General features: G+C 49.7%; 1 protein-coding gene across 2 annotated transcripts; it reads right to left on the bottom strand.

Moving 5' to 3' along the window:
* Positions 1-4,130: 4,130 nt before the first annotated feature.
* Positions 4,131-16,943, bottom strand: LSM4 (LSM4 homolog, U6 small nuclear RNA and mRNA degradation associated). Of its 2 annotated transcripts, XM_074978218.1 has the most exons (5): positions 16,840-16,943; positions 16,430-16,471; positions 10,895-10,993; positions 7,513-7,696; positions 4,131-4,917 (listed from the first exon to the last, which is right to left on the bottom strand). In XM_074978218.1, the coding sequence occupies exons 1-5, from the start codon at positions 16,840-16,842 to the stop codon at positions 4,829-4,831; spliced, it is 417 nt and encodes a 138-aa protein (XP_074834319.1). In that variant the 5' UTR covers positions 16,843-16,943; the 3' UTR covers positions 4,131-4,828. The 2 variants fall into 2 exon arrangements, with proteins under 2 accessions (XP_074834319.1, XP_074834320.1); XM_074978219.1 differs by lacking the exons at positions 10,895-10,993; positions 16,430-16,471; positions 16,840-16,943 and adding an exon at positions 8,011-10,845.
* Between the last annotated feature and the right edge of the window lie 7,658 nt (positions 16,944-24,601).

The raw sequence follows: 24,601 nt of genomic DNA, 5'->3' as shown, positions 1-24,601 counted from the left end.
GTAGCTGGGGGCTGCACTCAGCTCTGTGCCAGTCCTCACTGTTCGCTCCAGGCCCTTCCGCTTGCTCAGCACAGCCTGGCTCCCTCCTACTGCAACAGCCAGGTAGCCTGGACATGCACTTAGCTCTCTGCAACTGGGACTCATGCACTAAGCCTTGCAGTGCTCCCGCCCAGCCCCTCCCCCCACACTACACGCACCCCCCACCCCAGCTCCGTGGGTCTGTCCTGAGACGCACATCCCCAGGCTCCACCCCAGCTGGGCAAAGAGGGGGGCTGCTACTGGACTGGCAGGGATAAGTGCTCTGCCTCCAGCCCCTGCCTCAGGGCCAGGAACACCCCCACGCTCTGCAAGAAGGGGCATGCTGGCAGCGCCCTCCTGGGTTAGCTGGGGGAGCTCTTCTCTCCACAAGCAGGCAGACTGACCCCTTGGCTGGTACTCGGCCTTCTGCTCCACACTGAATTGCGTTAAGGAACTTTTCTGGCCTTTTCCACCACAGCGTGAGCATCCTGCAGGGGCAGGCAGCTGTGCCAGAGGGGAACTGAGGCACAGAGGCTAAGTGACAGGCCCAAGGTCACCAAGAGACATTTCAACATAAAACAAAAGGGAGCAGCTGAGGCAGCAGCTCATCGGTCACTCCCTGGTCAGCACAGGGTCCCGCTTCTTTACCTGCATGGGCAAGGGGCAGCCAGTGCTGGGAGTACAAGGGCCAAGCTCCGTGGAGTGCAGAGTCCCACATGGGCTAAGCCAGGCTCCATCCAACTGCCTACCTTCCCAGAGGCTGGCCTGTGCTTTGGAGCTGGCTGGGATGGGCGGAAAGCACCTGCTTCTCCTGGCAGGAGGCAGGGGGCTATGTTCCCCTCTGGCTAATGACTCCTCAGCCACGTAGCAGGGAGAGCCCCAGCTTGGACTCACAAGCCCAGAAAGGAGCACAAAGCACTGCTGGGATTCGCTCAACCCTGGGCAGGCAGGGCTCCAGGCAAAGCAGCAGCTCAGAGAGCACACGCTGGCCATACATACCAGCCTTATCCTTCCAAGCACCCCACAACCCCTGCCTCTGAAGTGTAGGGGGCAGCTCCAGCCAGGGATGGACAGACAGGGAACAATCTGAAATTTAGAAAGGAAAAGGCGCAGGAGGAGGAGGAGGAGGAGGATTCAAAGTGTATTTTTAGTTGCTTAACACAGCCCTGAAATATTTTGTCCGCCCCTCCCTCTAGCCTGCAGGCTCTGCGCGGTGGGTAATTATTCCTACGCCAGCTGAAGGCACACCAGTTCTGAGTCAGTGCAGCTCAGGCAACAGAGCTGTTTGCAATGCATAAGCTAGTGTTTGCCTGAAGAGAGCTGATGTGTTCCTAGTGTCAACACGTGCCCTGTAACTACAGCCAACGCTGGCTCTCAGAGTAAGGGGCAGCCCTTAGGGGCTGGCTGGGCTGCAGAAAATGGAGAACAGTTGTATGTTAGGCAAAGGGAAGCTCAGCGTGAAGGTGGGGGTGGAAGGGCAGGTTCTACCAGCCGGCCAACGCCCTGGAGCAGCTTGTTAGAACACCCTGTTCTGTGGGAAAGGGGAGCCATGGAACAGGCTCTGGTTGCACACTTCTCCCTGTGGTTAATGGAGTTCCCCGCCCCCAGCCAGAGCCGATGCTGCCATTTGTTTACTTTGCTGGCTGCATCCCAGCATCATGAGCAATTCTCACAACTTCCCTCTGCTGCAGCTCCTGCCTCCTCCCTCCTGCAGGTTCTACTCCCTGTCTTGGCTTTCCCCCACCTTATGCTGGGCTTATGCCGGCCCTGTTCCCTCCTGCCCAGCACAAACAGGCAGAAGTTCACGCAGCTCACAGGCAGGAAAGATGAGAGAGGCACAGTATAGATCGGGGTTCTCAGTCTAATTTACCATTGTAGGCCACAGCCAATACTAGCCGAATGGCCCCCAGAATGGCACATGGGCCACAGCTTGAGAGCCACTGGCATAGAGGTACAGTTCCAATACAATACAGCTAGTCCTCTGGCAGGTAGCCGCTCCTTTGCCAAAGGCAGGGCATGCCTATGCTGGGTAAATTGTCAAGCAGCAGCTGATGGATTGCTAGGGCCTGAAGTATTCCCACCAAGAAGCAAAGAAACAGCTGGGGAGAAAGAACTCCCCTGCTGCAATGAAAGGCTTGCGGCATTTCTTAGCCACCTTCTAAGGCCCAGTGTTTCGGGTCAGTGGAAGGCACAGCAGGCATGGCTGCGGGCTGCCACCATGAGTGGAAGCCAAAGGGGCAGCTGGTGTAGCTCCATCACGTTTGGCCTGAACAGCCTTGCACTCTGTACCGTAGCACATACAACTCCGCAGAGGCAGCTGCAGCATTTCAAGTCTGCTGGCAGGGATGGGAAGGGGCGGAGAGCGGGGCAGATCATTAAGGGGAGAAACTGGCCTGGGGCCCCACTCGCTGCATTTGGAGAAAAGGTCATTGTGACACAGGAACAAAAGGCAGCTGGAGCAGGAGAGCACATCCCCAGCTGCTCGGGTCGCTATGTCCTTGGAAAGGGGAAACTTGGTTGCATTTGAACCTCTCACTGTTTTGCTCCGAAAGTCCAGGAGATCGATAGGCCCCACTGCTCACATATAACCAATGCAAATGTACGGTAGAGCTTGGAGGGGTGTTTGAGCCAGTCTACTGGTGCAGAGTTTTTAAACCCACTGTCCAAATCAGAGAAGTGAAGGTCTTTGCAACAAAGCCAGGTCCAGGCTGACAGCAAGCAAGAGGCTTCTCCTACAGGTTAGCAATGAATTTGTTCCACTCGAAACTCAGCACTGGCTCCATAAGGATAAAAAAAAAACAGGTACACAAAGCACGTTCTTTGCTTTGTTCACTCTCGTTCTGAGGAGGAGACCGAGGGCATAATGGTGGACAGGGCCAGGAAGAAAGAGAGACCCCTTTGAAAAAGGAAACTGTGCTCCCATCAGGGGCTGAAGAGGAAGTTACCTAGGATAACAAGAAGTCTTGTGGGGCTACCTCTCTGACACTTGTTACCTAGGGTAGTTTCCAAAAAAAAATTAAACTACCAAGAGTCTTTCAAAATGAGAACTAGACAAGGCAGAAGCCTACAGCAGGTATTTGAACAGGTCAGCGGGTGTGCTGGATCAGCACTTCTCAATCAGGGACCACCACAGGCCTGTGACTGAGGGCTGGGAAAATCCTGGCAGCTAAAGTCAATGGGGGAAATTCTGTCCTCATAGCTGTCTACAGGGAATTCCCATTATCTTCAGCAAGGACAAAGATTTCCCCCTTTTCCACCAGTGGCTCCAAGATGAAAACTAAGCAGAGACTGCGGCAGGAGGCTTGAAATGCCAGGTATTATTAATTAAATTAGTCAGCATACGCCATCAAGCAGGGCAAACCTTAGGGGGGAAAAAGAAAAAAACAAAACAAAAACCAACCATCAATCTTAATTCCAAACCACCTCCAGAGCGAGGTTAGGATCAGAGCCCAGTCAAAGGAAATCCTCCTCCTACTGCAGCGTTCAACGCCCTCTCAAAGAAAGCCGCCTGGAAGTTAAGTCAGGCGTCAGCACTTCAACCCGAAGGAAAACTTTCATCCACAGTCTTACATTTTAAAAAGGATCATTAAATGGCAAACTCGCTCACCATGGGGGGGGTTCAGAACTGCACAGGCACACAGGCCAAGGAACTGTGCAAAAAACCAGCTGTTCCCCTCTTGGCTGGTGATGGACAATTGCCCGTGGGCAGCACACGGAGGCTCGCTCCATTTGCAGCCCGCGGACCCCCAGCCTGCTCCACTCTCCCACATGCTAGGGCACTGACGTCCCACACTTCCTATGCCTTCCCCTCCCTCCCAGCATTTTCAGAGCGATTCAGGCTCCGTCCCAGTTCCTCTCCTTCCCTCCCAGAGCGCGAGCCCCACAAAGCTGCTGTTTGCAGTGAAGGAGGGGGAGGAGCAGGAAAGCACAGGGCTCTGGCGCTCAACGGAGGTGCACAGATGGTGATCCACAGGCGGAAGGCCAGTACACTGAAGGCCGCTGCGGTCCACCCATCAGTGGTGGCTGCCTGCCCCTGTTCTTGGAACACTAGCACACCGCAGGACTTCCCATCATGAAATTCATGTACAGTAACAGACAGCCGAAGCCAGGAATTAGTGATGTGATTTGAGAACCCGTAGTTGTTGGTTTTATTTTCATTTTGTAATCACACAGCCCAGGACTGTTTTCCCCTTGGCCTACGGGCCTATGAGAGGGGGTGTGTGAGAATGGGAGGGAACACTGCCTTACCAGAAACAGAGGGCTAGTTAAAAAAAGGATAAAAAAATTCTTGGCGACATTTCTTCAGCAAAGATACAATACCCTCAGTTTCAGTGTTCCAAACTAGAAAGTCTTGTGTATGCAACAGATATAAATACCTCCCAAGGCTGGTTTCAAGTATAAAATAAAGAACAAAAACAAAAACTATCCTTGAAATGTTCATACAAGTTCTTAAAACATGCAAGGGACAGCCTATGTATGCGCGCACATGCGTGGGTGTGTTAAAAAGACAGTGAGCCTGAAGAATTAAACAGGACCTAACTCTCCTCAGGAGAGGGTCTAAAAAAGCCACCTCCTTTATCAAACTGAACATGGAAAACAAAACTTTCCAATTCTGGATCTGATGGCTAAAAGAGTGACAATAATGACTCCAGCTTTACCAGCAGCCTACGCTCAGCCCACCACCATTCAGTTTGCTTAGCTTGATTAATTGAGGACTAGAAATCTAACACCTTTAAACACAGGCTGACCTGGAGGTGCCAAAAGCAGATGGCCTCCCAACACTGTCTCTGGCAAAGGTAGTGACAGTGACTCATTGCTTGGCCGACTGTCTGCCTGGCTTCTTTTCCTGCTGCCCTCTTCCACTCCCTGGTATCCCTCGACCACGACCGCCGAACACTCCTGTGGAAGAAGAGCAGTGAAAGCATGAGGAGGAGTCAGGTGTTCCTCCCCTGTTAGAATCTGGCTGCAATACAGATGCACATGCTTTGCCTGTCTGGTAGGCTCCCTTCCCATGGCTCTAAGAACCTTGAAACCTACACCTGGTTAATCCACAACACAACTTTTCACAGTCAACCACGTAAGCTCCCCTTACCTATCAGCAGTCCAATCTCACCCAGCGAAGACTGTTAGCAAGAGAACTCGCTGCAGTGGTTACTAGCACAACAAGCTAAGCTCCACATGAAAAGCTTACAATTTTCAAAATAAAATGGCCCAGTGCATAAATGAACTGGCCTAGTTTTCAAATCAGTCACTTAGCAAGATTAGCAAACTCTACGGCTGGGACAGGGGAAAAAACCCTCAAAAGACTTCAACAAGGCTGCAGAAATCAACAGGACTGAGAAAGTGACTCACTTCAGAGACAGGTCAGCTACAAAATGGGACAAGAGCATCCCTCTGTGCTGATCTACTCATCAGATCTGCCTCTGGCTGCATACAACGCAGAAGGACTCGTCCTCTGACTGGAGGCCCTCGTGACTGAGCTGCGCTGGTCAGGGCAGCAGCAACACGGAGCAGCCTCATGGCATGGCCCTAATCCCAGCTCCCTGTGGTACACTGCCAGCCACACACTCAGCTAGCTCCAACTCCATGGGAGCATGCCACCAGCGAGCGCCCCCAGCCGCCCTTCTGGTGGGAAACCTGCGGTGTGTCAGAGGGGGCTGCTCTGGGATTCACCCGACTCATGCCCACTGCACTGCAATGAGGCACAAGCAGCTTCCTTAGCGTCCACCAGCCAGGTCACAACTGGCTCTAGAGCACAGATCCCGAGCGTCAAACGGCTCCGAAGGGACACCAGACTTACATGCTGCTGGTGGAGCTGTACTGGTTTGGCCTCCATGCATCTGGTTCACTGCAGCCCTTGGCCCATTCAGGCAAGTGAAGCTAGCCACACAGCTGGCTGGAAATAAGCAGCTGCCTGCTCCCCACAAGGCAGCTGAAGATGTGTCTGCAGTGCCCCCTCCTGCTGGCCAGGAGCATGAGACGACTGACTGTCGAAAGGGTCATTCTTGACATTAACTGTGTGCCCATTTATAGCTGTGCTCCTGCCTGCTAGCTCCTTAGCAAACCGGACGGCAGTAACACGAGCCAAGCCTTTCATCTGATTAGCTAATGCTGCAGCCACGCGGTAAAACAGTCCCAATGCTAACTGAAGTTACATATCAAAGCGGCAGGGGCTCTCTCAGCACAAGTGGAGGAATCGTCTCTGCCTTCTGCCAGGTGGATACTGCGATGGCACAAGACCTTACAGGAAACAGCTCCTGCAAAAGCCAGCGGCAGCAATGCTGAGTGCTGTGGTCACCAGTGTGGAGGGAGGGGAGCAAAGATGCCTCCTGTAGACTTCTGAAGGTCCCCAGAGGCAGAGCAGAAGCAGCTGAAACCCCAGCTGTGCTCCCCCGGGGGCCGACTGAAATTCCTAGGGATGCCACTCTTGCTAACAGAGTCCCCCCCAACAGCTCCAACCTGAAACTACCACATTCACTGCAGCCAATGTAACAGATCCCCCCTGTGAGCAGGAAAACAGGAAACTGGTGACAGGCCTTTAAGGCTGCTCCATCCATACAGCTAATCCCTCTCTTCAGCTGCTGGGGCACAGACTGCTAGCTGTGTGTCACAGATGGATGTCCTAGGCCGCCTCATGTTCTGCTTTACCACCATAAGTGTGCAGACCAGGACTGTCCTTAGGGGAAGCTTCAGACCCTGACTCAAGAGCAATCCTTTGGCTGAGTTAGGAGCAGGCCCATGGGGGAATCCCATGGGTCTGATCACAGGTGCAATGGGCCTTGAGGGTGGGAGACAAGCAGCCAGAGGAAAAGGAATGACCAACAAGGGAAGAATCCTAGGGCTGAGGCAATGGCTGTAGGATAGTTTCAGCCTACAGGGGTTTCTAGGGGGGTTTTCAGTACAAACAAGAAGCCTTCAGCTGGAAGGGTGAGAATGCTCCAACCCCTCCGCCAGTGACACAGCACCTCAGCAGCTCCTCCTCTTATGACTAAGGAGAAGGCTTCCCAATGGCATGGCCAGATGTACTCGTGTCAGCCAGAGCCCTGCATTGGAAAGAGGGTTCCCATGCCCCACTGCAGCCAGGGTCAGAACTCAACAGGCCCATGCAGATGGAACGTGACTTGGTTTCCCCCCAAACAGATTTGCTAACAAAGTATATGGCATGAACCTCCTGTGAAGAGCAGAGCAGGCCAGGCCACAGCTTGCTTGGAAGAAGCCTGACATGTCCAGGTTCAGGGAGTTATTTGTAGAGCTCCTACCTAGTTCCAGTAAACAGACAGGAACAGGTCCTGAACCTTCCCCACCTTACAGTCTATTTGTGAACATGGCAAGGGGTTTACTCCTCCACAGGGGACTGTCCCAGCCTCACGCATCACACAGCTCTACTAGTTTAACACAAAGGAGGACCAGCCACCCTTGCACGTACATGAGAGATGCTTAGAATGAGAGCTGAGCTGCCTCACAGCAGGTGGGGGAAGCACAGAGGACCATTACCTCGTCCAGCACCTCCACCTCCTCGGCCTTTCTGCTGTTTCTGCTGCTGCATGCCACCACGGCCTCTGCCCTTTGACACCACCTCCTCCTTCACCATGTCAATGATTTCATCTGGGATACGCAGATATTTAATGGTGCTGCCGCGAATGTAACATTCTGGCATTCTCCAGAATTTGTCGCCATCCTGTGGGGCAGAAACGCATTAGGTAGAGTAGACACATGTCCTCATACTTCTTTGGCTCCTACATGCCTAACGACTTGGCTAAAGCTCCTAGAGGGTCAACACTCCAGAGGATCGATCTTCTGGGGTTTGATTTAGCGGGTCTAGTAGGGACCAGTGTTCCCTCTAAGCGGAGGGCTGGGGTCAGCAGCTTCTTTTTCTATTGCTGGTACACAGCTGCACATGCCTCAGTGCACATAATTTATTCCACACATCAATGGAAAAGTTAGAGGAAACATGGAACAGGACTCGCTAAGTCGAACCCTGAGGGTACCCACCATTGACCCGAGCACTCCATGCAGGCATGAGGAGCAAGGAAAGCTGACAGGAGAGTTTCTCTGAGTCCTGCGGGGGAACATCAGAGGAAAAGAACAATGCAAGGCACGTGAGCAACAGCTGCACAATTCATGTGGCTGGCATCACGTATCTTACATTGATTTTCTCCCCCCACGTAGGCCTGGCCCAAGTCACTTTGAAAATGTTACCTGTATCTGCTGTCAGTGTAGTTCCTCTAATGCAACAGGTGTGGGGGGAAGATGTGTACGTCTGCTGTTGAGAGTTTTAACACAGCAGTTGGGTGACTCATCCCACAGCTCTGAAAGCGCACAGAGTCTGAGTCAAGACAGAAGGTGGAAGTTCTGCATCGAGGGCCTGAAAGTGCAGACAGGACTAAAGATAACTAAAAACTGCTCAAAGGCAACAAGAAACATGGCTTCCAGCCCAGAGGCATATCGCCCACAGCCAATCTCATCTCGAGAGCACAGGAGATCGTCCATCCACTCCAGCCTACCAGGCCTATTCATCTGGCACTTGATGGTGACTTTTGGAGGAGTCCAGCAGAGCAAACAAATGCAGGGCATGGCAGCCACCCAACACGCTCTGCACGGGACCAGGGACCCCAGGAGGAAGTGGCTCTGAGAAGCAGGTGTCAGATTCCACAGCATGGAGCTCTCATTTGTGAAGCGAGTTTCAGAACCTTCCAACTGTGCTGTAGCCAAATCCCCGTCGGCACCCAGGCTGGTAACGGCGAGAACAAGGGGCATCAAGCAGGAGTGTTTGAGCTGAACAACAGATACCCCAAGCACTGGCCCAGGATGCAGCCTGAAGGGGAGACGCAAGCCAGCTCGGCCTTGTGTTATCTGTCTGTCTGGCGTAAGTTACTAGCCAACGGATAGCGTCTTTCATCCCTGAAACAACTCTGCGGTGTGCCCACATGTGGGCTTACTCAGGAATAGCTCCCCATAGGGACACTCGCTCTGCAATACGGGCGGCTTGCTCCCAGAAAGTTCATGCACCACCCCCACCCTTGGCCTCAGATCCGGCCAGCTGGAGCTCAGTTCAAAACACAGGAAGCCATTGAGCCAGCTGAGCCACTCTCTCTTCACTTCCTTGTTTCTGTGCTCAGAAAAGTAAACCTACTGGCTAAGAGCCAGACCCTCCAGAGAGACAGCCCCCTGCCACCTAGCGGCCATTTCCATTAGCAGCACTCCACCAACCAGCGATCAGCAGGGTCAGCTGAGACAGCTCGACTGAGCCCTGGGCTTATTTTTCTAAGTCTGGGCTTGTCTATTGATCTTCTCTTATTACACAACTGGAGGAGCTAGAAAGGCAGGCAGGCCGGCCGGGCCACGCAGGTGTACCGCACTCCATGGGCTCGTTCGGATTCGAACCACTCACTTGCTGTACTCCAGGCTTCACTGCCAACAGTGCCTTTTCCCAGGGCTGAGGGGAGAGGAATGACATGCCTGGGGCAGCCTCCTGCATGCCACAGTCCTCACCCCTCCCCTGCCCTGTCCCCTCCTTACCCTTCCCCCAAACAGTGCCCAGGGGCTACCTGGGGCTGAGCACAGGGAAGGCAGCAGGAGTCACCTCCACTCGCTGTGCCGCCACTAACCACACAGGAATCAGCAACGGTAGGATGCACTGGGTCCTGCCACTGCACAGAAGCGAGGTGCAGCGGGCCAGGAGGGTGGTATGGTGAAGCACATTCAAGCAGAGCATGGTGAATGCAAGAGGTGAGAATGGGCAGCGACCTCTGCTGCCTCTGCCACCTGGTCTTTGGCCCCAGCGATTCCTGAGTAACCCCACATGTGGGCACACCTAAGAGTTGTTTCAGTGATGAAAGACCCCATCCTTCCTCTCCACCGATGTCTGGGGAAAACAGCTGTTCCCACGATTCCTATGGAGAGAACGGTTCTGCTCTTTCCAATGTATCCAACATTAACTCCAATTTAATACGTAAAAACCAGATTCCACCTCTCGTAACCCAAAGCAGTTTATCACACACAGGATGAAAATAGGAGGTCAAATGAAACATTAAGCAGAACACGATCCTGGTTACACTAGCATCTAGGAAAGGTGCACAAAGCTTGGCTCTACACCAGTGGTCCCCAACTTTTCAGGGTCATGGTCCCCTTACTCCCTTCCCAGAGCTAAGCTGTGGCTCTGAGGTGTGCATGCGTCAGCCAGTGGCCAAGGCTGGGGCCAGGCAGAGGACGACAAAGCAGAGCTGAGAGCAAAGCCAGTCTGGGTGGCACCACCTTCCCATCCTGTTGGAGCTGGATTGGCCCCTTCACATGTTCCTCTGCAAACTCTGGGGGGCACACCTCACAGTTTGGGGACCTCTGCTCTAAGCTCTGTCACACAGCATGCATGGTGAACTCCAACCCCAAACAGACTCTTAGCAGTTCAGATTCAGATGCCGGGGAAATCTGTGCAAGACCGCCTCCTGCTTCTCTCTTTGAGCCCCAATTCCGCTTCATTTGGAAATGAAGCGCTTACTCAGTAGCATGTATTTCCTCTGGTTGCCAGCCTGAGTACACTTGGTTCCTGTAATTCCCTGCAAACTGTTTTACTCACTGCTGTTTGATCAGTTTTTGTTTCTTCGTCTGTGGTGGTGTGCACATGCATTTAAGGGAAGATTCCTCTCATCTCTATGTAAACATTAAAACACTATGACTGAATGTAATGCATGCATCTCACACCAATCGAAACAGACTGCACAAGGTAATTCTTACCCAAGATCTCTTACAGATCAGTAACCCATCCAAAGGTAGAACACAGTATGATGGCCAGGTATCAGGAATCCCAGACAGCCAGAGTAACACTGGGGGTCCCTGGCATGGGACCCACAACAGTAGATTCTAAAATCGCCAACCTTACCCTTGATGTGCAGATGACTTCCCTAAGGTTGATGTTCATCCAGTTATCGCAGCTCACTAGGTGACCGTTGTACGTTTCACCATTTTTCAATTCCACCAACTGAGAGACAAACGGAGAAAGTCGAACAGACAAACCAACGACAGTGAAGTTCTCAAGAGCAGACAGTGTCAGGCAACATTTAAATCAATTACTCCTTAAAAGGAGTATATAGCAAGAGCACTCTAGCCACGGCAGAAGACTGAGCAGTGTATACAAGGAATCAGCATACATAATATGAGCAATGAACGAGAGACATGCTAAGAGGTCTATCTACCCACGCTATTTTCACATATAGCAACTAGCATCTCTTAAGATCTGTACAGGAACAAGGAAACTAAAATCTGAGGTGTGCTAGGAACTCCATTTTTGCTCCTCAGACCTGGGGATAAATAGCTGGTACAGCACTCGAATCTCAACTCAGAATTCTAGAGGCTCTTCACACATTATTACATGCACCCTGAAAAGGGCACCCTCTCTACAGGTGTATCCATAAGAACATAAGAATGGCCATTATTGGGTCAGACCAAAGGTCCATCTAACCCAGTATCCCGTCTGCCTACAGTGACCTGTGCCAGCTGCCCCAGATGGGGTGGACTGAAGAAATTATTTGTCTCCTGCCATCCATCTCCAGCCTCTGACAAACAGAGGCCAGGGACACCCTTCCTACCTCCTGGTTAATAGCCTTTTATGGACCTAACCTCCATGAATTTATCTAACTCTTCTTTGAACTCTGTCCTAGTCCTAGCCTTCACAGCCTCCTCTGGCAAGGATTTCCACAGGGTGACTGTGCGCTGTGTGAAAGAGAACTTTATTTTGTTAGGTTTAAACCTGCTACCCATTAATATAAGAACCAGAGGACACCAAATGAAATTATGGGAACAAATAAGTAACACCTCTTTATTCACCCTCTCCACACCACTCATGATTTGATATACCTCTATCATATCTCCCCTCAGTCTCCTCTTTTCTACACTGAAAAGTCCCAGTCCCAGCATCACTTTGGCCCTAATCTGCTTTGCAACTGACTTGCAGTTGTGTGAAATTGCCTGTAGAGTTTGACATAAGATTAGTGCCCACAGTGAAGCACACTGTGTCTGGAACCACCAGATTCACTAGACTTCAGGTTACATTTTAATGCGGTCAAGAGATTTCTCCCCTCTGCTGCTTGGGCACTTTGCTTGACCAATTTCTCGTATCAACTTTTTTTTTTTTTTAAACGGCAACCAAGCAGTTACTACAACCGGATACTTCTGATAGTCATATACAGACCATCTTCCTAACGTAAAGGTACTTGGGTTTGTGATGACCAGGAGAACTGTATGGTGATTTGCCTGCCTGGTACGAAGGTTATGGATCTCTTGAGGCATCTAGACAGACTCGTGTAGTGCTGGGGAGGAGCTGGTGATCGTGGTACACATAGGTACCAATGACGTAGGGAGGAGGTACGAGAGATGTCCTGGAGGCCACATTTAGGCTGCTAGGAAAGAGGCTGAAATCCAGGACCTCTACGGTGGCGTTCTCAGAAATGCTCCTGTTCCATGCTCAGGACCAGATAGGCAGACAGAACTTCACCGTCTCAGCCATGCACTGAGACTCTGGCGTAGGCAGGAACTCGGGACGCTTTTGGGATAGGAGGAGCCTATGCAGGAGGGATGGGCTCCACCTAAACCTAGGCTGCTGGCACTAAACATTAAAAAGGTCGTAGAGCAGGTTTTAAACTAATAGACGGGAGAAGCCGACTGCTGTTGAGGAGCACATGGATTGGACAGACACTTCTCTTAGAGGAGAGTCCACTGACAGATACTCTTTAGGTTTTAGTCAGAAAGAGAGGAGGGGAGATGATATAATAAGCACCAGATCAGACAGGAAACGCTCACATATAAGAGAATCTAATGCACCAGGGAAGGGCAGACAAACAGTGGCAATTTTTTAAGTGCTTCTACACAAATACCAGGAGTCTAATAAGATGGGTGAACTAGAGTACCTCATATTAAAGGAGGAACTGACGTACTAGGCGTCACAGAAACCTGGTGGAATGAGGACAATCAATGGGACACAATCATACCAGGAGGCAGAGTGAGTCATGAGGGGGGCGGGAGTGGCCCTGTATGTGAAAGATAATGTAGAATCAAGTGAAGTAAAAATCTTAAATGAATCAAAATGTTCCAAAGTAATTCATTCTCTAAGAAGAATATAGCAGCAGGGATATATTATCCACCACCTGACCAGGATAGTGATAGTGACATTGAAATGTTAAGGGAGATTAGAGAGGTTATCAAAATAAAAACACTCAATAATAGGGGACTTCAATTATCCCCATACTGACTGGATGCATGCCATCTCAGGACAAGATGCAGATAAAGTTTCTCCATGCCTTAAATCACTGCTTCTTGGAGCAGCTAGTAAAGAAACCCACCAAGGGAGAGGCAATTCTCAATTTAGTACTGAGTGGAATACAGGATCTCGTCCAGGAGGTAACTATTACAGGACTGCTTGGGAATAGTGATCACAATATAACAACATCGAACATTCCTGTGGTGGGAAGAACACCTCAGCAGTCCAACACTCTGGCATTTAATTTCAAAAAGGGGAAATTACACAAAAATGAGGATGTTAGTTAAACAGAAATTAACAGGTAGTGACTCGAGTAAAATCCCTGCAAACTGCATGAAAAATTTTTCAAGGACACCACAATAGAGGCCCAACTTAAAAAAAACATGGTAAGAGACCTAAAAAAGAGAAACCATGGCTTAACCACCATGTAAAGGAAGCAATGAGAAATAAAAAGGCATCTTTTAAAAAAGTGGACATCCAGTCCTAGTGAGGTAAATAAGAAAGAACATAAAAACTGCCAAATTAACTGGAAAAGTGTAATAAGAAAAGCCAAAAAAGATTTTGACGAACAGCTAGCCAAAAACTCAAGAAGTAATAGCAAAATGTTTTTAAGTACATTAGAAGCAGAAAGCCTGCTAAACAACCAATGGGGCCCCTAGATGATCAGGATACAAAAGGAGCCAAATCAAGGATGATAAAGCCATTGCGGAGAGGCTAAATGATTTCTTTGCTTCAATGTTCACAGCCGAGGATGCTAGGGAGATTCCCAAACCTGCACCATCTTTTGTGGGTGATGAATCTGAGGAACTGTCCTGGATTAAAATGTCATTAGAGAAGGTTTTTGAACAAATGGAAAAAACTTAACAGTAACACATCACTGGGACTGGATGGCATTCACCCAAGGGTTCTGAAAGAACTCAAATATGAAACTGCGGAATTATTAACTGTGGTTATCAGTTTCTGTGCCCAAGAACTGGAAGAGAGCTAACATAACACCTGTATTTAAAAAGGGGCTCTAGAGGCGACCCTGGCAATTACAAACCAGTAAGTCTAACATTAATACTGAGCAATAGTAAAGAATAAAATTGCCAGACATGTAGAAGAACATAATTTGCTGGGGAAGAATCAACGTGGTTTCTGTAAAGGGAAATCATGTCTTACTAATCTATTATAATTCCTTGAAGAGGTTAACAAACATACAGACAACAGGGATCCAGTAGATATAGTACACTTAGATTTCCAGAAAGCCTTTGACAAAGTCCCTCACCACAGGCTCTTGTGTAAATTGTGTAAATTAGGTAGTTATGGGATAAGAGGGAAGATCCTTTAATGGACTGAGAACTGGTTAAAAGACAGGAAACAAAGGTTAGGAATAAAAGGTAAATTTTCTGAATGGAGAAGGGTAATGACTGGTGTTCCCCAAGGGTCAGTGCTAGGCCCAATCCTATTCAACTTATTCATAAATGGTCTAGAGAAAGGGGTAAGTAGTGAGGTGGTAAAGTTTGCGGACAATACTAAACTGTTCAAAATAGTGAAGACAAAAGCAGACTGAAGAATTTCAAAAAGATCTCACCAAACCGAGTGATTGGGCAACAAAATGGCAAATGAAATTTAATGTGGATAAGTGTAAAATAATGCACATTGGAAAAAATAACCCCCAAGTATACTATCAAAACAAAAAGCAGTCAAGTAGCACTTTAAAGACTAGCAACATAGTTTATTAGAGCAACGAAGGGTCCTGTGGCACCTTATAGACTAACAGTTAGTCTATAAGGTGCCACAGGACCCTTCGTTGCTCTACAGATCCAGACTAACACGGCTACCCCTCTGATAGTTTATTAGGTGAGCTTTCGTGGGACAGACCCATTCAGTATTATGGGGGCTAATGTAGCTACAGCTAATCAGGAAAGAGATCTTGGGGTTATCATGGTTAGTCCTCTGAAAACGTCCCCACAGTGTGCAGGAGCAGTCAAAAAACAAATAGGATGTTAGGAATTATTAAAAAAGGGATAGAAAATAAAACAAAGAATATTTTACTGCCCCTTTATAAAACTATGGTAAGCCCACATCTTGAATACTGAATACAGATGTGATCTCCTCACCTCAAACATGACATTTTGGCATTAGAAAAGGTTCAGAAAAGGGCAAGTAAAATGATCAGGGGTTTAGAACAGATCCCATATGAGGAGATGTTAAACAGACGGACTTTTCAGTTTAAAAAAAGAGGAGACTGAAGGGGAAATATGATAGAGGTATATAAAATCATGAGCAGTGTGGAGAGGGTGAATAAAGAAAAGTTATTTACTTGTTCCCATAACATAAAAACTAGAGGACACCCAAATGAAATTAATGGGTAGCAGGTTTCAAACTGAGAAAAGAAAGTTCTTTTTCACACAGGACACAGTGAACCTGTGGAACTCCTCGCCAGAGGAGGCTGTGAAGGTTAGGACTATAAGGGAGTTCAAAGAAGAGCTAGATAAATTCATGGAGGTTAGGTATATAAAAGGCTATTAACCAGAGAGTAGGAATGGTGACCTTGCCTTCTGTTTGTCAGAGACAGGAGATGGACGGCAGGAGACAAGTCGCTTGATCATTGTCTTTGCTCCACCCCTTCTAGGGCACCTGGCACAGGCCACTGTCAGCAGACAGGATACTGGGCTAGATGACCCTTTGACCCAGTAATGGCCATTCTTATGAATATGACTGTGCTAGCAGTTTCAGAATAGCTGTGATGACCTTAGAAAGGGCTGTGAAGTAACTGCTGAACAGATGAGATGCTTTGTTAAGTGACACAACCAGTCAGTTTTAAATTTAAAAAAAAAAAGATGACTTGCCTTTAAGCTGTTAAATAGAGAGCACTGAACAGTGCACTGGACACTGCTCAGAACACCTGCCACGTCGCACTCACCAAGTCACTCGCAAGGTGAGAAAGGTTTTCCTTACACTACAGAAAAGCCTGAAACTAAGAGACCAACGGTGCAGTCGGTTCTGGAAGTGGCATATGGAAGATGCACTTAGCACGTGGAAAACGCCTCACTTCTTCAGAGCTTCCAAACGCACCTCCCTGCCCTGAGGCGTCCCCTATACAGACCCGGCCTGGCCGCCCGCGCAGCTGGGTGCGGGGTGCCAGCACCGCCTGCAGGAGGTGCCCCCCTCACTCACCATCGGGTGGTTCTGCGCAGTCTTCAGCAGCGACAGCGGAAGCTGGAAGAGAGGACGAGCACACGCCTGAGGCGCACATCAGCGGCGGCCGGGTAGCCCGGCCCTGGGCGGAGCTCGCTCAGCCCCGCGCCCGCAGGCGGGAGAAGAGGCGGCACGTCCCCGGGTCTCGCCTGCCCGAGCTGCGGAGAACACAGCGAGAGGCGCCTCGCCGGCCCGCCAAGCCCCGGGCAGCCGAAGGCGTCACGCAGCTGGCGCCCGCCCGCCCGCCGGTGCTAGGCGCTGTACACCGCAGCGCATTCGCCGCAGGTCCCGGCGCGCTACTCGGTGTGTTACGGCAGCGCCTGGCGCAGCCCGTGGTGTTAGTGGCATTACGGGAGCGCTGAGGGGGCCACGGCCCGGCTCCGACTCACCATCCTCCTGCTCGGCCTCGCTGCCGCCCGCGCACGCCCCGACCGCCTCGCCTGCAGCCGCCAAGCGACACTCGCCGCTTTACGGCAGTGCCGCAAAGGAGAGAATGGCGGCCCTCGTCCCCGTTACCCACAGTCCTCCGCGTCCCACAGCATCCGCTCCGGCCTCTTACCCACAATCCCCTGCATCCCCAGGCACTCCATTACCCACAGTCCCATGCGTCCCACACTACCCTGGGTCTGCCTCACCACACAGCACCCCGAGAGGCCCCCACAATCCCTCACACCCCACAGCACCCCGGCAGACATTACCCACAATCCCCTGCACCTCATTGCCCACAATTCTTCACACCCCACAGCACCCCTGGCAGACATTACCCACAATCCCCTGCACCCCAGTGCACCCCCGAGGAGTCCCCATTGCCCCCAATCCGTCACACCCCACAGCACCCCAGCAGACATTACCCACAATCCCCTGCACCTCAGTGCACCCCCGAGGAGTCCCCATTACCCACAATCCCTCACACCCCACAGCACCCCGGCAGACATTACCCACAATCCCCTGCACCTCATTGCCCACAATTCTTCACACCCCACAGCACCCCTGGCAGACATTACCCACAATCCCCTGCACCCCAGTGCACCCCCGAGGAGTCCCCATTGCCCCCAATCCGTCACACCCCACAGCACCCCAGCAGACATTACCCACAATCCCCTGCACCCCAGTGCACCCCCGAGGAGTCCCCATTACCCACAATCCCTCACACCCCACAGCACCCCGGCAGACATTACCCACAATCCCCTGCACCCCAGAGGCCCCCATTGCCCCCAATCCGTCACACCCCACAGCACCCCTGGCAGACATTACCCACAATTCCCCGCACCTCATTGCCCACAATCCTGCACACCCCACAGCACCCCGGCAGTAGTGGGCATCCTTCAGTCTGCATAGACTATGGATCGCGCCCTTTATAGTTTCAATTGAGGACTTCATTTACAGCGTCTACTGTAACTATGAAGACCCACACGAGAGTGACAGTCCTTGCTGCATCTCTTGCAGATGTAGTGGGTGTCTGGCAAGTCCTTATTGTGCTTTCTGTGCGCTCGCTTCTCCTCTGCTAGCTGTCTGATCTTCAACTCGCCCTTCTGAAGGCCCTTGTGTAACCCCTGCCTCCATCTGCTGCGGTCGTCTGCTAGTTCTTCCCAGTTGTCCAGCTCGATGTCTACCTCTCTGAGGTCTCTCTTGCAGACATCTTTGTAACGCAACTGGGGGCGTCCGGGAGGTCTTTTGCCAGAGGCTAGCTCACCATACAGGATGTCTTTTGGAATCCTTCCATCGTTCATCCTGTGGACGTGGCCAAGCCAGCGGAGCCGACGCTGCCTGAGGAGGGGGTGCATGGTTGGGATTCCAGCTTGCTCGAGGACGGCAGTGTTGGTCACTCTGTCCTTCCATGATATTCCAAGGATGCGCCTGAGGCAGCGCAAGTGGAAGACGTTCAGCCTCTTTTCCTGGCGGGCGTACAGGGTCCAAGTCTCGCTGCCACAATTCCCTGTGCCCCAGAGGCCCCCAGTCCGTCACACCCCACAGCACCCCGGCAGACATTATCCACAATCCCCTGCACCCCAGTGCACCCCCAGGAGTCCCCATTACCCACAATCCCTCACACCCCACAGCACCCCAGCAGACATTACACACAATCCCCTGCACCCCAGCGCACCCCCTACTGTATTACCCACAGTGCTCTGTTGAGCACCATCTAAGAGCTCTGAATGCCCTGCACAGAGCATATGGTAGAGTCCCTCTCCTGGCTGTTCTGAGCCTCTCTCTTTCCCCCACTTTTCTGGTTGTGCTCACTCCAGTGCCCAATGGACAGCTGTCCCTCCCAGCCTGTGTACTGGCTGTTTCCCTTGTCTAATCACCTCATTTTGCTGCTGTGGTTAGAGATCTAATCTACACAGCAGTTCAAATTAAGGCTATCAACTAGTGATGGACGCAACTCATCACTGGCAGCCATGAGAAACTTCAATCATCTCCCCCATATGATCTCCTTCTTTTTCCTTCCACTGCTGCTTGTGCTAGGGTTCCCAGCACACTGTTAGCAGCAGAGCTCTGGGCAGGGGCAGAAGTCACTTTCACAGAGCTTACTGTAGGCCTGAGGCCTACATTTCCTAATCTCCAAACTTCCTGTCACCTCTCCTCCATTCCCCTAGTCGTCAGAGTACTGCATTTTAGTGGAAGACCTACAATTTAGAGATCCAGAAAGGACTGGAGAGTAACTCTTTCCTTTTAGAACATGAGGTTATTGAATGAGTCAATAATGTGTGGTCACCAAAGTGTGGGGAAGTCACAGAGCCCAGCACCTCCATCCACAGTAGATGTGACTCAGCCAGGTAGAACAGAAGGTGTATTAGGCAACAGGGACACAGCAGGAAACAGACTTTTCTGCACAGAAACCAGAAGCCATCATACCATCCATCTTGGAGAGCGGACACACAGAGCTAGGGCCTGGCTCTGCTCCAGTGCCTCAAACCAGTCCAGTCTACCCAGTTAATTAGCTTGGAGGTATCTGAATCTTTTCTGGGTGGCCACCCAAGTGTTTAGTTTACAAAGAACACTGATAACCCTTTGAGAGAGGGCACCAATAACTAGAGCTTGGCTCTGGTTGTTACCTGCACAAATTTCTCATCCCTTCCATACTCAGGGACGAACACACCTTTACTCAATCCGTAGGGCTCAAGGCATCACCCTGTAAATTTAAACTCCCATGCTTACCCAATTCCTAGGGCTCAGGGCGTAATCCCCTGCGGGTATGCAGGATCTGTGCCACTGAAAAAGCCTTACACTGTAATATTCTTTTTCTTTCTTTATTTATAATTACCAGAAAGCAGAATACATGTTAAGCACACCGTATCATGCCCACCAGTCCTGATATCGCAGGCAGGCAGACTTCCACTGTTGAGACAAAGTCACTCTCTGGATGCTGGTTGCTGCACCTCGGGCTCTTGGGGGTGAGTCATTTAGGTGTTCCTTCTTCCCTTCTGTTGGATGTTCTGTTCCTCTCTTTTTCCTGTTTGATGTTCAGTTCTTCTTTCTCTCCCTCTTGATGTTCTGTTCCTCCTCCCTTTTCCTTCTTGGACCCCAGTTTTTAAGTAGTGAAACTTGAGTCCTGCTTAGTTATACCTTGACCAATTATTTTAGTATAATTTTACTAACCAATAATAGCCCACGGAAACAGAATTACCTAACCAATCATAACCCACCACCTTAACTGATTTGCACCTAACAAAATTAATTATACAGCAAATGGGAGCAATTACAAACCAGACAGAGAATATACAGAAAACAGTAGAAAAGTGAAGACAATCATCAGAGAACGGTGGTTCCACCTCAGCCATTGATAAGTCATTGCCTGCCAGATGAAATGCTGTTAATTAAGTTTTCTTTACCCATCTTGTGATCTGTTTAACAGTGGGTGGCACTAGGATGTGGTCTTCTTCTTAACAGCCTGATATGCCACTATTTGCTGAAATGTACGTGGAATGTGAGTATGTGACTTCTAGCTTTATGGTTAATGGCTGCTGCTCTTTAGTCTGTGTGCAGACAAGCTATAGGCCTCCCAAAATGGCTGGAGAAACCATATTGGTTATACTGTTACTTGGTCTGAAACCCCAAGTCGGCCCAGCCAAGCTACTCCTCCAGCCTTCGTCTGGATTACCAGGTAAAAGCTGTCACCTGTTTGCACCTGCTCCTGGGCTCAGGTTACATTGGCCATTGGGTACGTGTGGGAGGCTATCACACCTGAAATTCCCATTGCCATCAAGGTATTGATGCAGTGCCCAGGGAAACCGAGGCGCACACATGGGACTAAAGGACAGTAGAACTTGCATACAACATAACAAGGTAAATAAAGTCCCCAGTTTATCACGTTAACCCCAAACCATTCACTTACATGATTGGCGAAAGGGCTGGTGAAAACTAGACACCCTGCATCACTTTAATTCTTTGGGGTCTGCATACACATCCCGTATGCACTGAGTTGGCATAGATGCTTTATTAGCATATCGCACAGTAAACTCTTTAGCTCATGGTTTATTGGGACAATATTAGCAACTTTGGCCAGTCCTAGTAAGTTAAGTGATGTTTAACAGGCATGAAATTATAAGGTCATATATGAAAGTACAGAAGTTATCAAATGAAGGTCTAGTGCAGATGAAATATAGTACATATTTTTCTTATTCTATTTTCTTCAGTCTATTTCACTCGAAAATTTACTCTGCATTGCTTGGGTCTTTCAGGGTAGGGATCAGGAGGTGTGAGGCATGCAGGTGTCAGGGCAGCAGGTTGGTTGTTCAAGGGCAGGGGGTGGGGGAGGCAGGGCAGGGGGATGGGAGGTATGGGTGGGGCCTCAGAGCAGGGGGTGGGGACAACCATCAGTGTTGTTCCCCAGGGCCTGGCTGGGACAGCAGGGGACACGCTGCTCAACCACCAATATTGCTTTCTGGGGCCAGGCCAAAATGATGGGGACCGTGCTGGTCAGCCGGCAGCTGGTGCCCTGGGCCAGGCTGGGGGGCATGGGGCCACGCTGCCCAGCTGGCAGCTACGCCACATCTCTTTGTGGCTGTTGGGGTGAGCTTGCTTGCTACTTCTCTGTGGTCATATGTGAGTATAACTGTTCCTGCTGCCAGACCCCTCCCTTTCCGTTTGATGAGAATCCATTGCATTGCAGTCAAAGCCCATTGTCCTGGCATGGGCAAACCTTGAGCTTACCTTGAGTTATAGGAGGAAGCTGCACACCAAATTTGGTGGAAGTTCCATAAATGTGGCAGGTGGTTCACTTCCCACTAGCATATAAGGGAAGCAAAAGTAATGCTTTCTTAAGAACATAAGAATGGCCATACTGGGTCAGACCAAAGGTCCATCCAGCCCAGTAGCCTGTCTGCTGACAGTGGCCAGTGCCAGGTGCCCCAGAGGGGGTGGACTGAAGACAATGATCAAGTGATTTGTCTCCTGCCACCCGTCTCCAGCCTCTGACAATCAGAGGCCAGGGACACCATTCCTACCCTTGGTTAATAGCCTTTTACCTCCATGAATTTACCTAGCTCTTTTTTAAATTCTGTTACAGTCCCAGCCTTCAGTCTCCTCTGGCAGGGAGTTCCACAGGTTAACTATGCGCTGTGAAAAAGCACTTTCTTTTATTAGTTTTAAACCTGCTACCCATTAATTTCATTTGGTGTCCTCTAGTTCTTGTATTATGGGAACAAGTAAATAACTTCTCTTTATTAACCCTCTCCACGCCTGTCATAATTTTATATACCACTATCATGTCCCCTCTCAGCCTCCTCTGTTCTAAACTGAAAAGTTCCAATCTTTTTAGCCTCTCCTCATACAGGACCTGTTCCAAGCCCCTAATCATTCTAGTTGCCCTTTTGTGAACCTTTTCCAGTGCCAGGATATCTTTTTTTAGGAGAGGAGACCACATCTGTACACAGTATTCAAGATGTGGGCATACCATAGATTTATATATGGGCAGTAATATACTCCTTGTCTTATTTTCTATCCTTTTTTTAAGAATACCTAACATCCTATTTGCCTTTTTGACTGCCTCTGCACACTGCGTGGATGTTTTCAAAGAACTATCCATGATAACTCCAAGATCTCTTTCCTGATTAGTTATAGCTAAATTAGCCCCTAACATATTGTAAATACAGTTGGGGTTATTTTTTCCAAATGTGCATTACCTTACACTTATCCACATTAAATTTAATTTGCCATTTTGTTGCCCAATCACTCAGTTTCTTCCCTGCAAAGGTATTTAGCCTGTGAGCCAAGCAGTCCTGATCAAAGATCTCCTGCTAACGGGCAAGTCTTGGAAATGTTTGAGGTGAATGTCATTAAATTCTTTGTTAATAAACAACTCTGAAGGGATGACTTGGCTTTAACAAAGTGTAGACTTTGTACTGTGGCTTAAAGTAGGTTAAGAAAGACACATCAGCCTATTAGTGTGATGTGAGTGCATTTTACATAGCTTACAATGGTTTGTCCCCCTCTCCTAAAAAAATCGATCATGTTCCCTTGTAATTTTAAAGAGGGGGACTTAACCAACCAACTAATTCAGGACTTAAAATTCCAAGGATTGCCTGCACAGATACAATTTATATTTCTTCATAAAAGCTGTGACCCTGGTAATTTTCTGATGGTGACAAAAACTGACCTTAAGCACATAGAGTTGGATAAAATCCAAGACTTTACCTCCAATTGCAACCAATGACTAGGTGGTTTCACATCATATAGCAGACCTTGTTGGCGCTAATTTCCAGACTTTAGTACAGGGGTGGGGAAGAAGCCAAAAACAAAGAAAACATGGGCCAAATTGGTGAGAATATCCCATCTTGCCTGCGGTCACCACCACCACCATCACCACTCAAGTTCCATTACTCCTGTTGTCTTGGTGTACGTATGACGGTCTGTTTTGCTGGTTCAACTTATATTTTATCATTTGTAGCCAAACTAGACCTGTGGATTTCAGTAACTGCTTTCAGACACCCTGGTTTGCATACAAATCAGACATCAGGTCAAAGCAGTATTTTAAATACCTTCCTTGTTAAATTATTAGGCCTGGTCTACACTAGGAGATTAGGTAGATCTTAGCTGACTTAGGTTGATTTTCTAAGCAATCAGTCCACACTACAAAGTTCGTCCTCCCAACTTTAAGGGCTCCAAAACTCAATTTTGGTGCTCCTGCTTTTCAAATCAATGACAAATTCAACCTTGCATAGTTGACTTTAGGGTAATGCAGGCAGAGCATTGTGAAATTCAATGTTCTTGGCCTCCTGGAGGTGTCCCACAGTGCTCCTATGTGACTTTGGTCACCACTTTCAGCTTCACTACTCTCCATGTGTGCAGGAAACATCCTGGCAAAGTTTGAATTTCATTTCCTGTTTGGTCAGCATGGCAAGCGGAGCCAGCAGCACACCTGGCCATGAATCCCCAAGGTCACAGATGAGCCCCAGCCTGGAGCATGCAGGAGATTCAGTACCTTATTGCTGTGGAGGTGTGGGGGAAAGAAGCTGTGCTGGCAGAATGAGCAGCATCCTTCAGTCTACATAGATGATGGAACATGCCCTTCGTAGTTCCATTTGGCATCCTCATTTGCAGCGTCAGCTATGACTGTGAAGAACCACATGAGAGTGACAGTCCTTGCTGCATCTGTTGCATATGTAACAGGTGTCTGGCAGGTCCTTGCTGTGCTTTCTGTGGGCTCGCTTCTCCTTTGCTAGCTGTCTGATCCTCAACTCACCCTTCTGAAGGCCCTTGTATAGTTCCTGCCTCCATATGCTGCGATTGTCTGCCAGCTCCTCCCAGCTGTCTGGCTTGATGTCTACTTCCCTGAGGTCTCTCTTGCAAACATCTTTGTAGCGCAGCTGGGGACGTCCGGGAGGTCTTTTGCCAGAGGCTAGCTCGCCATACAGGATGTCTTTTGGGATCCTTCCATCATTCATCCTGTGGACGTGTCCAAGCCAACAGAGCCGCCGCTGCCTGAGGAGGGTGTGCGTAGTTGGGATTCCAGCTTGCTCAAGGACGGTAGTGTTGGACACTCTGTCCTTCCACGATATTCCAAAGATGCGCCTGAGGCAGCGCAAGTGGAAGACGTTCAGCCTCTTTTCCTGGCGGGCGTACAGGGTCCAAGTCTCGCTGCTGAGGATGCAGGCTCTGTAGACTTGCATTTTGGTAACAGCAACGAAGGGTCCTGTGGCACCTTATAGA

This window comes from Carettochelys insculpta, chromosome 27 (assembly GCF_033958435.1).
Source record: "Carettochelys insculpta isolate YL-2023 chromosome 27, ASM3395843v1, whole genome shotgun sequence".
Taxonomy (NCBI): Eukaryota; Metazoa; Chordata; order Testudines; family Carettochelyidae; genus Carettochelys; species Carettochelys insculpta.
This window is presented reverse-complemented; position numbering and strand designations above follow the sequence as displayed.